Genomic DNA, 17,808 nt, shown 5'->3' on the forward strand with positions numbered 1-17,808 from the left:
CACAACTTTAAGACAGTATATTTGAACGTTAACAACTCAGTGCTGCCCTCTGCACCTAATTCTAGGAAGGTTCCTAATAGAGGATGGGTTAAATGCAGTGAGGAATCTCCCTATGGGAATTAATAATGTACAAATAAACATAATGTGGATTTTAACATGTGCGTCTGATGTGTATATGTTTTTAGTTTACTTCACTGTTGCTCCGCTCCACTGTAAATTCACTTGTTATCCTAGTCACTGGTGTTAATCCTGCTTACTCCATTTTCCCTTTTGTTGCCATGGATATGCTATTCCTATGGCAACGGCAGGCCTTTATGGATGGCCTCAGGCCCCCACCATAGAGAACTCTCTGAACCTTTCATTAAACATTCCCTTCAAGCTTGCAGAACAATCACACAAGTAGTACATACTCTTACACTCTGTCTTTCTCTCGCTCTATCTCTCTTTCATCTTTTCCCACTGCTATGTAACTGTTGTCATACTTTGAAATCCTTGAAACACTCGATGTACGAGACAGCACCACGGCTGTTTATTTTGTAACAGCACTTTCTTTTCTTTTCTTTTTTGTAGATTACTCCCTGGGCGGTCACTGATACTGGATGCCAGCGCTGGTATCAAGAAGGCAATGATCAGATTTGTAACACGCATATCACTGTCACAAGGGTCCGCGCCACCGAGCTTCCTAATTTTCAGTGGCAATGGAAACCAGAGCTCCATCTTTAAAGATGCATGAGACATCTTGAACAACAGAACGCAAAAGGTGGAGACTCAGACAGAGAAAGTGCTTCTGTGTCAGAGAGAGTGAAACTAGGGAGGGGGAGGCGCGTGTAGATGACATTAAAGGGCCAAAGTTACGGCAGAGCACAGCGGGGGGCCTACACCTGCTGAATGAACCCTGTTAGTGTCGGGGAGTACCATGGGCTACGGGTGGGCTCAGCCTTGCTCGGCATTGTGGCAGGCTGCATCATCATTGGGGTCTCCAGGGAGTGTGATGCTGACGCTGTAGGAGGTATCTTCCTGGGAGCAGGGGGCCTTGGTGAGTTTGTCTTTGTTCCTTGTTAAGAATGACTTACCCACTTTGAAAATGTCTTAAATGATTAAAAGTGATAGTTCAGGTTCAGGTGTGATTGTACTAAGAACATGGATACCAGCAGAGCTATAAGGCAAAAGTCTTTTCATGCTTCATGGGAGTTTGACTTGCTTTGTAAACCACTCACTGTCATACCAAAGTCCATAGTGAAACATCTGCACAGCACACTTGGGTTGTTGAGCCACTGCAACCTCCATCAGCAAGTTCAAATGCGTTATCCTGTGACTTTGGTGTTTTAAAACCTTTTGTTCAGATTTACCTTATTGACACACATTTTCCCCACAAGCTAAAAAGTTAGATTATCTCCATGGACTTTGGTGCGGGAGAGTAAGTAATTGACACATTTTGCTTCAGTAGGAAAAAGGCTAAGATTAAGTGGAAAATATTATACACACTATGTTTGTATAGTTAACTATAGTTAACACCCTAGTTTCTGACTTTTCTATTCATATTTTGTCACTTTCATTAAATATGTATGGTAAGGTTGTGGTAAAAGGAAAAAAAAAATCTGAAGAAATGTATACAATGAATAGCAGAGATGATAATAAAACACAACGGTCCAAATATGACTTTTTTTGTTTTTTAAAAAAAACAAATGTCAAATATAAAGGTCTGTGGCTTGTGACATTTTGCATCCACTGTTCCTGAAAAACAGACCATGTCGAAGTCATCACCTGATACAACGGTGTAACTGGAACCAGCTGATAGCTGGAGGACTTGCACTTTCAAGATAAATGAGACCGCTTCCCTGGCTAGAAAGACAAAAGAACAGGACTACTGATCTGTGGAAGACAACGTTGTCATATATAGTTAATGTGGAACACATTCTTGCTGATGATTTGATTAGCGTTCAATAATTGATCATTAAAAGTGTACACACACAAAAAAATCGGCAATTCAAAACTGTGCACAGCAGCTTGACAGGAACATTCACTCATGGTGCTATACTTGTGTATTCCGGGGCTTATGAGCCATGTTGACTCCTCCAACACATAGGCTGACTAATAAGTATGAACAGAGTGTGCTTGCCAGATTCTCTTCACTCCCTCTGCAGTTTCATGACATTTTAGGCACAGACATGCATCATAGCCACACTCAGGACCTGCCAGGCGTTAATGCCGGCTCTTCTCACTTATAGGAAAATCAATGACTGTGTTAAATTAGACAGCAGTGGCCTTGGTGTTCATATTAGAAAAATCGTTTTTTATACTTATTGTATGGAATTATTAGATGGCCGTATGTTAGACAGAGCATGTGATTAGTTGTGTTATTGTGTATCACAGTGACATTAGTTGTTTGTTTTTTTCTTATAGACTGCACTACACAATCTTTACCAGTGCTGCTTTACCAGGTGTCACATTTTTTATGGATATTTCTTTACAGGCCTTCTCATATCCATATATCCCTTCATCAAAGCCTGGCTGAACATCAACCACATTCTTCCATCCTTTGGTAAGTTGAATTACACATTTATATCTCGTTCCATCACACTATCACTCATGTGGATTTTTGTTCATTACACACACTTCCACACTTCCACTCAGGAAATTTCCGAGTGCACCCTGCAGCTGCCATTCCTGCACCGGAACAAGCGATTGAAACCATAAGAAGAGATGGTGAGTATGACTGTCTGAGTCAGTGACGTTTGGAAGGAAAGGGGCGGGCACCTACAGTGCACAGGTGGGGCAGACACCACGAGTACACTTATGGTAGGCAAGTGTGACCTGGGGCCAGAGGCAGCTAGGCCCCGGGTACAGAATTTCATGTAGACCTCTATATTGACTTCCACACTTTATTCTATAATTTCTATCACTGAGATGGGCATTTTCTATACAGTTCAATTCAATTTTATTTGTACAGCCAAATCAAAACAAACATTATCTCAATGATAATAATAACCAGACCAGACCCCCATGCCAAGTTTCAGGGGTTTTTATGCACGGGAACCCCCTCAAAAATGACCAGAAAGCCACGGATATAATAATAATACTAATACTAATACTACTAATAATAATAATAATCATAATCATAATCATAATCATAATAATAATAACAATCTGAAGGATAACAATAGGTTCCTTGCACTCGTGCTAGGAGCCGTCCCGGCCCCTGCCATTCGTGGCTCGGGTCCTAATAATAGCCTCAAAACTGGATCTGGATCCTGCAGACTGCAAGATGAGGGTGGAGAGACAAGCACAAACTAGGTATAGAAAGGACAAGGTTAATGACAAGTAATAATGTGATATTAAATACAGAGAGAGTGTCTGTCTCCCAAACCCAGACTCGGAACTGGTTCCGCAGGAGAGGAGCCTGGTACAGCATTGAATATCATTTCTAAGGACATATCACTCTTAGGACACCCTTTGGGACACTGTCATGTAGGGGCAGAAGGAGCATCATAACGGCACCCTTGTTGATAAGAAACAAAAATGCAAGGGCATTTTATAGGTGCTTTATAAATAAAGTGGGATTGAATTGGATACAGTATGAATGGCAGCCAGAAGGACACTTAGAGGATCCTTCAGCATGAAACATGTTATGTCTACATCAGATTTGCATTTCTTTTTCAAAATCACTACCTGACCAAAATAGAAAACATCACCTGAACAGGAAAAGCCTGTGAATATTCTCTGCCATCCAGTGTTTTCAGGATTTGTATGTGGAAGATTCTCTTAAAGAGTTTCGTAATGACATTTTCATCTCACCGGAGAGGTTTCTTCACAACATGTGTCGGTTATTGTGTGCCAGTATGTGTGTGCCTTTTTATACAACATATTGTATGTGATGTAACGCTGACTGGTGATGTGTGTTATGTGTCTTGGCTTGTGGTTTTACAGGGACACAGAGTCAGCTTAATCTGGAACGTTGCAAGAGTCGCATGGGTACCTTTGTGGATGGGGGACCGGTGGCTGAGACCAATCCGGATGAGGGGTACCACATTAAAACCAACCTCTGTCTCTCTCTTATGAGTCATGCTAACATGCACATGATGTTGTGAGACCAATGTAATGATCACCTTTGGTCTTAAAGGATTCTCTTGAGACAGCACAATCATAAAGGAGAAAAATGTAAGGTTACTGCAACCTTGAACTTTGGCAATCAACCACCAAAGTCAAATCTACTCATCCTTCAATCCACATTAAAGTAGGGGTTTCTTGAGATACCTTTTATGTTTTGACCTTCAACCACACCTTCAAAGTTTGTACCAAATCTCTCAGGAAATACATGAGCTATGGTCTTTACATGAATGGGGGGCGACAAGCATGCGAATGGATGAGCAATCTGAACCTAAAAAAAGCCTCAGGCCATAGCTGTTGCTGGTGAAAAGGCACAACACAGTCTTTTGAGAAGTGAATCTCTGTTGTGTTAGTTCAAAGTTCAATTTAGGACAGTTTTTTTTTCCATCATGGGCAAAATGTCAGTATTATAAACTCCTTACATAAGATGTTTTTTTTGTTGTTGTCCAGGCCATTGGGAGCAGAAAAGAGCGACTTTCAAAAGTGAGCATTACATGGCATCACCTCCTTTTTATTGTCACTTGGGATGTCGTTGCTGTAGTAACCCCACAGTGGATAGATCAATCATCACGTACGTGTTGGACACTGCGATTTTGATAATAGTTTGATTAATCATTCTTTCTGAGTCTCAAAGCAACATAAGAACACCTCAGCCTGAATATATGAGACTGAATTTTACTAAATAAGCCAACAATGTTTCAGTGATGGTACACAGAATGTTGGCTGGCATTTCAGTCTTGAGCGAATGTCCATAAAGTGTAAACGGTGGTCTGAAGAAAGGCATTGGAGGAAGAATGATGTAGAAAAATATAGAAATCCTTTATTAAATCATGGCTATTAAAAACGCTTAACTCTGGTCTGTTAAACTTTATGCCTTTCTATACAAAAAACAAACAAACAGGGGAAAGGGTCTTTATTGTTATTACACAACAGAAATTGAAATCATAGTTGAGTCATGTTGTAGCTCTGTGAAATGGGTGGAGTTGAATAACAAAGGTTGTTTGAGTGAAAGGGAGACATGTATGTGACTCATGCTTTGGTCTGTCGCAGGACATCTTCAGACATGCCAGATGTCTTATCAAGATGGAAACAAAAGCCGTCTTCTACCGATCAAGACCTGCCTTGATGTCGTCATGCGATTTGTCTGGCCCTCGTGATTCAGCACCTCCACTCATCTTTTTCATTAGGCTTCTTTAAGTGTGATGACATGATATTGACTTAAATATTTTTGATTTTTCTGTAGATGTGTTGCATCGTATTTTGTCGAGATCTTGCACTTATGAGAAGTTGCACATCTGAAGACAAAATAATGACACTCAGTGAAGTATTTTTACCCTTCCTGATACTCGGAGAACCATCTCAAACCCAGTGTAACCCCACTTGCTTGCAGCTCATCTCATCTTCACACAATGTTCCCAGCCACCAATTAAGAAATAATTATGGTCATTATATGATAATGGGATTCGTGTGATTTAGCTCAAGTTCCCTGGCTTTCATTTGACACGATTGGCACTAATGGGAACACATGCATGTGTGTAGGTCCACACATGCATGCACACGGGGACCTGCACCCCGCAGTGAGACATAAAGCATTGATATTCAGGAGAGCACAGACAGAATGGGTGCTGCATGGGAAGTGGCAGGGCAAAGAACGCTGTGCTCTGACATAAAGCGTGAGGTGCTTTGAGGCAGAATAAGCCTGGGCCGTGTTGACGTGTTTCTCTGCAACAGGAGCACAAGCACTATGCCGCGCCATGATGACAACCATCAGTTTGATTGCCAGCCTTCAATTTACAACGCCTCACCACGGCCACTCTTTGTCTGCGTGACAAACATTGAATGGTGTGAGACACAAATTAACTGAAAATCATCCAGAATGGGTGTATAGTCAAAATACAAGTAGGCAGTTACTGTGCAAAATTCTCAGGGCGCCACCAGCTCTTTTTTTTTTTGTCTTCTTGTCTGTCAAATTCTGTTATCATTGGCCTTTGGATGTGACTGAAAGTTGCTCTTATATATTAGCAAGCATTCTGTCAGTTTGACTCATACAACCTGTGTATGTACAGTGGAGGAAATAAGTGTTGTCCCTCACTGTTTTTGTAAGTTCACCCACTGACAAACAAATTAATGGTCTATACTTTTAATTGTAGGTTTCTTTTAACTGGGAGAGACGGAATATCTAAAAGAAAATCCAGAAAATCACATAAAACAAAAGATTTTGCAATTCAGTGAGTGAAATAAGTATTTGACCCCCTAGCAAAACATTACTAAGTTCTTGGTGGAGAAACCCTTATTGGCAAGTACAGAGGTCAGACGTTTCTTGTAGTTGATCACCAGGGTTGCATACATCTCAGGACACATTTTGGACCACTTCTCTTTGCAGATCCTTTCCAAATCCTTAAGGTTTTGAGGCTGTCGCTTGGCAACTCGAAGCCTCAGCTCCCTCCACAGATTTTCTATAGAATTTAGGTCCGGATACTGGCTAGGTCTCTCCATGACCTCAATGTGCTTCATCTTATGCCACCCCCTCGTTAAAGACTGTCCTACAATGAAACGTACATATAGGTCGTATGCAGGAATTACGACCTATGTCAGCGTTTTCAAAACCAGCGCCCCTAGTGGTTGTATACATCTACAACTTCGCTGAGATTTTACTGCCTAACCCTGTCTTTTTGTGCCCTAACCCTAACCTCACTAACACCTGTGCGTATTCGAGTTGAAAAATACTGTCTAGTAAAAACATACTTTTAGGTCGTATTCAGGGGTTGGAAAAAATGACCCATAGTTACATTTCAGTTGGAGGACAGGTTGCTTCATTATGCTGTATGTTGCTGGAAGAACCATCCACGACCCATTTTATGTTTCCTGGCTGAGAGAAGGAGTTTGTCACCCAGGATTTGGCAGTACAAGACCCCACCTATCTTTCCCTCGATGCGGTGAAATCGACCTGTCCCCTTAGCAGAGAAACACCCCCAAAGCATAATGCTTCCACCTCCATGCTTGACAGTGGGGATGATGTTCCTGGGGTCATAGTCTGAATTCCTCTTCCTCCAAACCAAGTGAGTCGAATTGACTCCAAAGTGCTCCATTTTCATCTCAAAAGCTCAAAGCAGATATTTTTCAATATGAATTAGGAGGACAAACATGGGTTTCACCAGTATCATTCATTTGGGTTCCACTACAGTTTTAATTACGAGAGGCAGGGTTGTGCTATTGTTCAAGTATAAGAGTAGGTCACACTAACAACACCTGTATAAGCTGTGTTTGACTGTCCTGAAAAATGTGTTAACTTAAAACTGCATACATGTATTTCTGGGTGTGTTCTAATGAAGCGACTGAGGAAAATTATACTGCACGGTCATTGTAGACTAAGACTTTTGCACAGCTCTGTACATTGTTATTATTATTGTTGTAAAAAAATAAATCTCTCATTAAAAAAACAGACAAAAACATTTTCATATTTTAATCCTGCTGAGAAACACTCAGTATAGTATTTATAGTACATATAACAAACAACATGGGTATAGATGTAACCGTTAATGTAATACATTAAGTCCACAGAGAGCTGTGCTGGTTGTACACCACATATGCTGTACATCAAAGGCTTGATCAAACACGTACAGCCTGGCAGTGGTGGCTAATGAATTTAAAAAATGTAAAAATAAATTCACTTGATTTTTCTAAATAAAATGGGATATAATTAAAATGGCAAACAAGTAGAATACAAGTACATTGGACACACACACAGGTTTGTGCAGCTATACTCTAGACATTGGTTCTGCCTTTGGTGAATGGCTTAAGTGTAGTGCTGGCAGTATATGAGTATATGATAGATTTGTGACAGAGGAAAGTGCTGCAAATGCTGTAGATTTGCAGTATAAATGCGTGCAAAGGGACGTTAATGTGCAAATAACAAAGCTGTATAGTGGGAAGTGCTGTGGTCAAGACTAGAAAAACACTGTATAAATACAGAACAATTACCATTTATTCTAATCTTCAGCCACGACCAGTTGACACCTTACCTTGGCCTAATGCATCTAATTTTAATCAAATTCTAATTCCAGTATGTAAGAGTTAGTTCCATCAAATAGTACCCTACAGACTGTAACAAACAGCAGGCCTTTCCTTTCCCAAGCTTTTACTGTCATTAATTTGCCACAAACAATCAAAGGACTAGGTCTACATAATTCTGTGTTTAATTTTTGTCTCCACATTATAAGAGGTTGGGTGTAAGCAGCAATGAAATGTCAACAATTTTCTTTCTCTAACAAACTATTGTTCTTTTACTAGTATATCAGTATAAAAACATTTATACGTGTTATCTTTTATAGGTTTCGTGGCTCCACATTCATTTTATTTGGTGGGAGAGGGCACAAAAATTGGCCCTTTTCATCCTAAAGGTTGCTGACCCTTACACTAGCCCCTTAACCTAACCTTAACCATCACAACTAAATGCCTAACCCTTAACCATAACCTAAACCAAAATCTAACCCTAAAAGCAACATAAAAAAGGTTATTTTAAAGGCTGAAATAACAAGAGGACCAACCCTTAATGTCCTCACTTATCTAAAATGTCCTCACTCCCTATGGTTTATACGTTTTTTGGTCCTCACATAGATACCCACGCACACACACATTACAACAGGTTGAACAGTGGTAGAGGATGGAGATAATGATGATGATGAGAGGAGGAGGAGGAGGATGAGGATGAGGAGGAGGAGGAGGAGAGTCCAGATGAGTGTGGGGCTCCTCCGGTATGAAATAATGAATAATGTCTAATGCCTTCACGCTGACAGCCACAGCAGTGGCACAGACTGGATAGTGGGCTTCATCATGAGCTTCTCCTTCACGTCCGCAGCCGCAGGATAATGACCTGTCAGCCGCTGCGTGCGTCTGGCGCGGATCACGGTCATGTTGCGTCTCTCTCTCTCTCTCTCTCTCTGTGTTCACTCAGAAGAAAATCACACGAGTGATTCCCTTTCTCCTCTCGGATTCTCTTCCTCTTCTCCTGTTCCTCTGCAGGTCAGCTCGCCTCTGCTTGTGTCTGCGTGACCGCTCATTGAACGGCTGTCGCCCTCATCATCATCACCCTCCTCATCATCATGACTTGTGCCCTCAGGAGCGTGAAGCTGTGTAAAAAAAAAATCGGAAGTCCCTCGTTTGGTATTTGCGCGTCCTTTGAGCCTCTCAGTAATCACAGCCGCTAATTAAAGGCTGGGGGACCGCACTGGAAATCAATAGACTCAGCGATGGGAAGACCTTCAGCATATCGACACACAAGGTAAAGATGCTTTTACGTTGTTGTTGTCTTTTTTAATCTTTTTTATTTGACAAGAATGCTGCTCATTTATGTGTTCCTTGGCAAAACCCAGTTCATACCTTTTTAAATGAGGGGTCAAATCAATGTCATAGATTTTACTGCAAATGATATCCTGTCTTTTAATATGCACAGCAATTAAAAAAAGACTGTTATTATTATTATTATTATTGTTGTTGTTGTTGTTTATAGTGACTCACCAGTGGACTATAGCAGATTGTACAGTTGAAGCAGCATGTATATATATATATATATGTATATAAGTAAAGGTAAATAAGTAAAAGGTGATTTTGAACTGCAAATAAGACTTAAAAAAAAATCACTTAGTCCCACATAACATGACAGAAAAACTGCTCAGTATGTGAACTATCAATTACTCTGTCACTTCAGTTACTTTAGGATTATGGTTTGAGTTCAATCAAAAACAGTAAAAAACAGTTATGTCGGTCTCAGTGTTGTGGCTGTCTTAGCTTTAATGCAAAGTATGTTTTATCATCATGTAGCGTAGACAGGGATGCTCTCACCAGGATATACTGTAACATTGATATACTGTAAGACTTTCATCTCTACATACTGTCTGTGTTCTGTTTCATTGTCTGACACAGTCACAGTGGTTGCTCTGCTCTGATGGTACATTTTGGACCATGTAAGACAAGATTCTGGTGCCAGCAGTAGACGGTTTTAGTTGTTGATATTTATTGTTATACACCAGGTCATAATATCACAGTAAATGACTGATTGACTGATATTTTTCATGCATAGAAAAGAGACTAGAACATAAATTACAAATGATGCAAAACAAACAAACCCTGCTGATGGTTTTTTTAGGCTTTAAGACACACAAATAGCCAACTTTTTAGGTACTGGACATCAACAACCACAACATTCGGTCATCATTTTGAAAAGATACTTAATTTCATCACATTAGGCACATTACAGGAGAAAGAACTTAGCTGCGTTTGTAATTTATAAAGGTAGCAGAGCAGAGTGATGAATGTTCAAAGCTCACTGATGGATTACGTAAACTATGATCATTAGATGGTGGCATCGTGCTGCCTTTGCACTTATCACAGTCACACCTGTTGTCCTTATCTAAAAAACATCTGTCATGTGTTGTCATTCACAGACAAAGACGCTTCCATGCTGTCATTTGGACACACTTTATTTAGACCGTGCCATGGGGAAGAGTTCGGACTGAAATACAGGGAGAGTTAAAAGCGCCATAGGAGGAGAAACGGAGCAAGAGAGAGAACGGTTGTCTGGAGTAGAAAACATGGTCATCACAGACAGAAACTCTGGAACTCCTGTACCTAAAAAGGAGTCGCAGAAGAAGAAGAGGAGGAAATCTCGCCCTCATGGTCTGCCCTCTCCAGCCCTCTGCTGTGCCTGTGGCCTGTGCATCATGCTGGCAGGACTCAACATTACTCTGGTCGGAGCATTTGCCTTCAGCACACTGGTGCCTTCTGCCAACCCCCCGATCATCATCGGACCAATCCTTCTTCTGGTGGCCTTTTCTTTTTTCGGGGCCTGCTGTGTGTGCAGCCGCCTGCCGCCTCCCCACAGCTCACGGAGGTCAAAGGTGGGTGGCAAAGGGGGAGGACTGATGGGACACACTGGGCTAACTGGTGGCGCAGCATTTGAAATTGAGACCAGCGAGCACACTCTGCAGGATACTACAGCGGTGCAACTCAGCCCCACATCTTCCCCCGGATCGTCGCGGGCGTCCAGCCCAGAGATGGAGGCTCCTGATGCAGCACCACTAAGCTCCTGCAAACTCTTCACCATGGAGACCAACGGTCCTCCTTCTGTTTCTGCCACAGCAGTCTACTCGGCCTCCACAGCAGCAGGAGGGGAGGTGAGGCTCAATCTGCCTCGTGAGGAAGTGGTCACCTAGCAGGGCATTACCTCGTCCAAGGCCAGAGTGTTAGCAGTGTAAATATCCTTCTGAGTCAAGGGCCGGCTGAGTGTGATTGTGTCCTGTAGTTATGTAGTGAAATATTTCTGGTTGTGACAAGTTCTCCGCAGTATGCTTTTGAATTCTCTCGCTATGTTGCCCACTAGTAACTAGCATGCAGAAAGAAAAAAAAAAATCCAAGTATCGTGTGGCTCATAGGTTGAGGAATTCAAATTCCTACATCTGCTGCGCTGTTCTTGACGTCTTTGTTTTAACTGGGGCATTATGAACAGTGTTTTTTTGTTTCTGTGGAAACTGAACTCAGTGTCTGAAACCATAAACATTTATCCGTAGCTGTTCGTCTTGTCTGTGAAAACCTGTCCTGCCAGCATTGGTTTGAGGAGCCTCCTCTGAAAAAATGTGATTGTTGACTTGTTCTAAAAGGTAAAAGATTAAATGTGAAAGGTCAGAATTGAAAACAGGGATGTGATGACATTTGATATTTTTATTTGCCAACCTCCTCGCTGAACTTGTTCTGGGAGCATAAAATATTAAAGGTCACTCGGGTCCCAAAGCAATATGGTCTCACCTGAGATTAAATTCAAGCCATTTCGAGTTAAAAGTAAGGGATGCCATGACACTTGTCTACAACCAACAGCTTTGTAATGAACAAGGTATGTGTTGCTGTATATGAACATGTAGTTGAGTACAATGTTGGAATCATTATTCTTGTAGTTTGACAAGAGACAAGTCATCACATAAACACCACAGGCACTGTGTTTCCTCACCATGATGGCGACTGCTTTTAAATTCACATGTGTATTTTTACACATCATTCAAATCACAGTTTTAAAGTCTCATGATCCACGTGCAAAAGTGACTTATATCATTTTAATGTATGGAGTTAGACAACTAGATTTTGAATTACACCGTGTGATTGGACACAGACAGAGCAAACGGGAACATGTGAATTTTCATTTTTCACGGCTAACATGGGGCCACACGGTGGAGTAGTGGTTAGCACTCTTGCCTTGCAGCGAGAAGACCCGGGTTCGAGCCCTTCTGCATGGAGTTTGCATGTTCTCCCCGTGTGTGCGTGGGTTCTCTCCGGGTTCTCCGGCTTCCTCCCACAGTCCAAAAACATGCAATGTGGGGATTAGATGAATTGGACACTCTAAATTGACCATAGGTGTGAGAGTGAGAGTGAATGGTTGTTTGTCTCTATCTGTGTGTGTGGCCCTGCGATGGACTGGCGAACTGTCCAGGGTGTACCCCGCCTATCGCCCGATGTAGCTGAGATTGGCACAGCACCCCCCGCGACCCTCTGGTTGAGGATAAAGCGGTAGATGACGTCTAACATGACAACCTCTGCTACACCTGTGGAAAAGCCACGAGATATATTCAGATTGCATAAAATAATATTTGTTCCCCATCACTGTGACGTCTTCTTGGCAGTTATAAACCTGATTGGTTTAGAAAAAAAGCATTTCCCGTCAAAGGAACGTTGCCTTATAGACAGATATCAGGATCAAACTAATGAGGGCTATATAAAATTGCACAGCAGCAGTTTTCCTCAGAAAACCTTTTTTTCCTCTGCCTCCGGATTCCTACTCCATGTTGTTAAGAAAGCCTCAACATGTTTCTGTTTTTGTGGATGTAACAAATGCATGCAAATGGCTTTGAAACATTTCAACTCTGAAATGAAATGATAGCTGGAGCTAAAACTCCTGCATACAGCCATGCACTGACCAGAGCATTCACTTACCCATTGATTACTCGGACACTGCTCCTTGAAAGGATCACTTTCCCCTGCCAGCAAGGCTGTCTGTCAAGCCAAATTAGAGTGCGGAGCTGAATGCTGCATGTTCAGAGAACTGAATTATGGGAACACACTGTTGTGAACTGTCAGTGTCATCTGTGTATTTCAATGTGTGTAGCACTTAAACAAAAGAAAATCCAGTACAATGTAAAGGATATGGTATTTTTGTGAAGATTTTAATTTCCTTTATTTTGAAAAAGTAACTCATGCCATGTAAATCCTTCAAAAGAAAACTTCAATAAAGAGGCTCTTTCAGTACAACGCAGATCTCTCTCATTGTGTATGTGTGACATGACATGGTGTCCTGGCGACATTTTGTGTCATCATGAAGTAAAAAAACCAAAAACAAACTCCAACTTCATTGTGATTCTGAAGGATTTGTTGTTGTTGGATTAAAACAAGAGGATAAAAGTGCTAAACTCTAAATACGTTAGGACGGCATAGCAGACGCTAGAGCCAACTCTATAAATGATTTAAACTCTCAAGTCAAATCCATTTAACCAATGACTTTGGCCATTTTAATAAGTGAATAACAGTATAAACAACAGTGTCAGTTCCAGCGACAAACACTGTGCTGTTCAAATGTATGGCGGTCTGTTACGAGGGCTGGTGTGAAGAACTGAGAATAATCTCGGTGGCCTTGAGTAAAGATCGACCTCCATCTGGCTCTGTTTATGTGTGAGTGTGAATTTGTCGCCACTGGAGGGACCCAGAGCCGCACGTGTGACTTTTCACACATGTTATATAAAATGTCATTTCGCATCAAACCAGCAGATGTCAGTACATCACAGCAAGCATCTCGCGGCCATTGTTTCAGGCCTTTCCGAGGACAAATGATGTATTGGATCACACTTGAGTGATTCTGACTACACTGCACGCTGCACAAGAGTACGAATCAGTAGAAATGATCTGATGTTAACGCAAAGATAAAAAAGTGTTAATGGTCCACGTTATGTTCCTGTAAGATTTCTTATCACTGGGTGAAATCATGGCACTGTCTGTGTCTGGCAATCTCAGCTAATTACAGCCATGTTATGAGAATATTGTCTTCAATATCCACAACGCTGATAAAGCGCCGCCGTGTCCCTTGTGCTCACGAAATGATGGAGGCACAGATCTGAGGTGTCCCACTTTCTGAGGCAGCTCACAGATGACAAAATGGACTCAGGGACCTTTTAAAATTATTATTAGAGAGGCTCCCATAAGCTCAGAGGGGACTTTTAACAGTTGACTTTGAGATGAAGGTTTAGAGCTGCATTGTCAGTGTTGCATTCACCACGTTTGATTGACCATGCAAAAGAGACGTGCTTGATTTATTTATAAATCCACTTCATTCTGGAATCATGACATAGAGCACAACAAGATTGTCTGACCTGTTTTATGGAGGATTTTTTCACACGTTTGTAACTCTTTTTTTTTTCTCTTCCAACACTGAGCATTCAGTGATGTTGTATTTGTAGAAATGTGAAGAGCTTCCCTATTAAGCTAAGAAAGTCATTCCACAACAACAGTGCAGTTAGACAATGGCCTGCAACTGTAATTAACGCCTGGACTTGTCACTGTTACTGGATAAGCCAAGACTCTGAGGCGATCACATTATCTGCAGCAAATAATGGGGTTTTGTGTGATTAGGACTGCACCCAAACAGTTAATACTGCGAGGAAAATATGAAACCTACTAATCCACAACTCCACTCTTCAACTTTCACCTTCTTTCAAGTCTGCGGTGCATTGACACAACACATTTCCCAAGAGGTCGGTCGGGATGAAATATGACAATCTCCTGAATCGTCTGCTTGTTGGCCTTCACTTAAGAGGCTCATAAAACACATTAACTGTTTAGCCGGCAGTGGCCTGGAATATTTACTGCCCTGTGAAGGTGAAAAGGTGTGTAGGTATTCTGACGTGTGAGGGGGTATATTTACATGTTTATGCTCCTGGTAAGTAAAAGCAATGAGATGCGTCAGGGTTTACTGCTGCAATTTAGCTTACTTGTTAAAAAAAAAAAAAAAAGAGGATGAAATGGACATCAACCTCTGCCCTTTGCACCACCATGTCTCCCCGTGTCCTCAAAACACTCTTAAAATCCATTTTTACAAGCACTAAAAGAAAAGGAACCAATCTTTCACGTAGCAGTTCCATTCCTGTCGAGCAATGGGCACAAAGGGTGCTTAAACTCCAAAAAAAGTATTCAATCCTTTGGCCTTACTCTCTTTCTTTAAATGGTGACATTGAAACGACTTAAAGGGGCGCAGACACATTTGTAAACAAGCAATATTAAGTGCTGACACTCCTCCACAATCTGTTTGTGTGTTGCATCCATACTGACGAATCGCAGCGACGCTGCAAGTGTCAGCACGCTCCTTTCAGCGTCACTATGTGTTTCAAAACAACTGACAAGGCAGTCAATATGTCAAGTATTATCAGGGTACAGTCTCTTTTTCGGGACATCTTCAAGCTGATTGTAACATCACCCTTTCACATTGCTCACGCTGATATCACAGCTGCAGTAGTGACCGAGATTGATTGTTCTTGCAGGTTCATAAACTACCGGAACGGTCCGGAAATTTCAGGCATGGACGTCTAATCTCAGTTGCAGACACTGCATGTCGCCTTGTTTGTCACGGCGAGATGCTGCGACCACACACATGCACACACACACGCACACACACACACATGCACGCCAACCACACACACCTGCAAACACAAGTGCTCCATCCGCTCTAAACCGGCGCATGGCGGATCCTGACACTGTGTTCATGTGCTCCTCGGTGGGTGTGCTTGTGTGTGAGAAAAACTCTCAGCTGAATGAGTCGACAAGAGGAGGGGGAGGGGATGGGATGGAGGGCACAATCAAGCTGAAAAGATTAGGGGAAGACGAGCTGCTGAGGATCTGTGAGAGCAGAGCAGGCGCATGTTATATAACCCTTACCCAGTTCCCCCTGCTTCCAAAGACAGACTGTGAGGTTGGGAAAGGAGGATTTACTGGACCGGGGTGAATCCTTGTGATCAGTCTAAAATGAACCAGGTCACTGGTTATCTGCACGCACAGTACTGTCTGGTTCATGTAACAATGGGACTCAAATTCTCATTCAAACACTGCGTCCCCCAGGTCTACATAGAGCTGACAGATTGTTTTGTCAGATAAGAGTGTTAACATACCCGATTTAGCCAATTTATTAGGTACACCTGTACCACTGCTCATTAATACAAACATCTAATCGACTGGATGCATTTAGGCAGGCAAACATGGTCAGGACAAGCAGCTGAACTTCAAACAGAGCATCAGAATAGTTGTTTTTCAGTATTTTAAAAAGTACCCCATCATGTGTGATGAAATGAATACAAGTGATGAAATATTACAAGTTAGATTTCTTATAGAATTCCACTCCAACAGTTCCCCTGGATGCTATTCCATAAACTCTTACTTCCTGGTTGGCCTCAACCAGCAAACTGAAAGACTATATCCACTTTTTATATACGGTCTATGGGTTTAGCAGCATTTTTCAGTCCCTCTCTGGCATGGCACATGTTTACTCGAGTTTGTTCGCAAATTACCGTTGACTCCATATCAGGGGACAGAGCTGTCAAAGGGGCTTTTTTGGTTTTCCATGGGCTGCGCGTGAGCGGGACTCGTGACTGCTGGGCTGTCGCAGTCTGAGGGTGACACTGGGAAGAAAGCTCCTCACAGTTCAGGGTTAAAGATACAGTGGAGTTTGATTAAAATCAACAAGGGCCCTAATTGTAATGCCGCAGCGGTCTGAATACCAACGAACACTGACAATGGGTTCCTCACCATTCTTAACTCCTCCTTTCGCTCATGGTAAAGCAGTTTATTCAAGTGGCCGGGGCTGTTGCATAACCTCGTCTTTCACGAGTCTATATGTGGGCCCTGCGAGAAGGAAACATGTGCACACAGTAGTGTATAGCAACAGAATCCCAAAACAGTTGTGGGAAAATACAGAGGCACTAGAACCTGTTTACAGTGGTGTGCCCACAAGGATCTATGGATTGCATTATTTCAATGGCATTCAGATCAATCATCACAACATTTTCTCTATCCTGCCATTAACCCAAGCCGATCAATGTTGTTTTCACCAATTTCAGTTTTGCCACTACACACACACACACACCCACTGTGTACAGTTCCACTTGTTTCTCTTCACCTCAACAGAGTGTCTTTGACCTTTTCTGTGAATGTTATCATTTTCACATGTGGCGCCTTTTACCCTTTACTCCAAACTAATCAATAGACAGACTGAAAATAGAACAGTGGTGTGCTAATATTTGAGGATGATCAAATATTTAGAAGTCCAGCAACCAAAATAACATGTTGTGACGGGTTCACATTCACTGGATCACTGAGAATGTAACCCGACTGTCACGTCGGGTTTATGGTCAGTGTTTGTAAACAATTATGTTCAGTGAGACAGCTGCATGCTTGCAGATCAAAGTGAGCCAAATGATAACTGTATTGGGATGTTGTTGTGTACAAGGGTTGGTAAACAACTTGTGGTACCAACAGGTTCCAGCAGAGGTCCCCCTTTTTCAAGGAAACTCAATTGGTGAAAAAAAAAAAGAGAACCCACAACACTTCTCCTTAGCATTCTGCCTTGGACCGGTTTCTGTGCTCTACATTTAAAGGAGGTTGCCATACCCTGCAACATTGTAC

At 41.9% G+C, this 17,808-nt stretch overlaps 2 protein-coding genes across 3 annotated transcripts; both read left to right on the plus strand.

The window, feature by feature from the left end:
* Positions 1-576: 576 nt before the first annotated feature.
* Positions 577-7,487, plus strand: kncn (kinocilin). Of its 2 annotated transcripts, XM_058639052.1 has the most exons (6): positions 577-1,036; positions 2,474-2,542; positions 2,635-2,706; positions 3,928-4,021; positions 4,558-4,590; positions 5,158-7,487. In XM_058639052.1, the coding sequence occupies exons 1-6, from the start codon at positions 889-891 to the stop codon at positions 5,231-5,233; spliced, it is 492 nt and encodes a 163-aa protein (XP_058495035.1). In that variant the 5' UTR covers positions 577-888; the 3' UTR covers positions 5,234-7,487. The 2 variants fall into 2 exon arrangements, with proteins under 2 accessions (XP_058495035.1, XP_058495044.1); XM_058639061.1 differs by lacking the exon at positions 4,558-4,590.
* A 1,379-nt stretch (positions 7,488-8,866) lies between these two features.
* Positions 8,867-13,179, plus strand: tmem275a (transmembrane protein 275a). Its single transcript, XM_058634625.1, has 2 exons — positions 8,867-9,388; positions 10,551-13,179. The coding sequence occupies exon 2, from the start codon at positions 10,698-10,700 to the stop codon at positions 11,316-11,318; it is 621 nt and encodes a 206-aa protein (XP_058490608.1). The 5' UTR covers positions 8,867-9,388; positions 10,551-10,697; the 3' UTR covers positions 11,319-13,179.
* Positions 13,180-17,808: the final 4,629 nt, after the last annotated feature.

This window comes from Solea solea, chromosome 1 (genome assembly GCF_958295425.1).
Source record: "Solea solea chromosome 1, fSolSol10.1, whole genome shotgun sequence".
Classification (NCBI taxonomy): Eukaryota; Metazoa; Chordata; class Actinopteri; order Pleuronectiformes; family Soleidae; genus Solea; species Solea solea.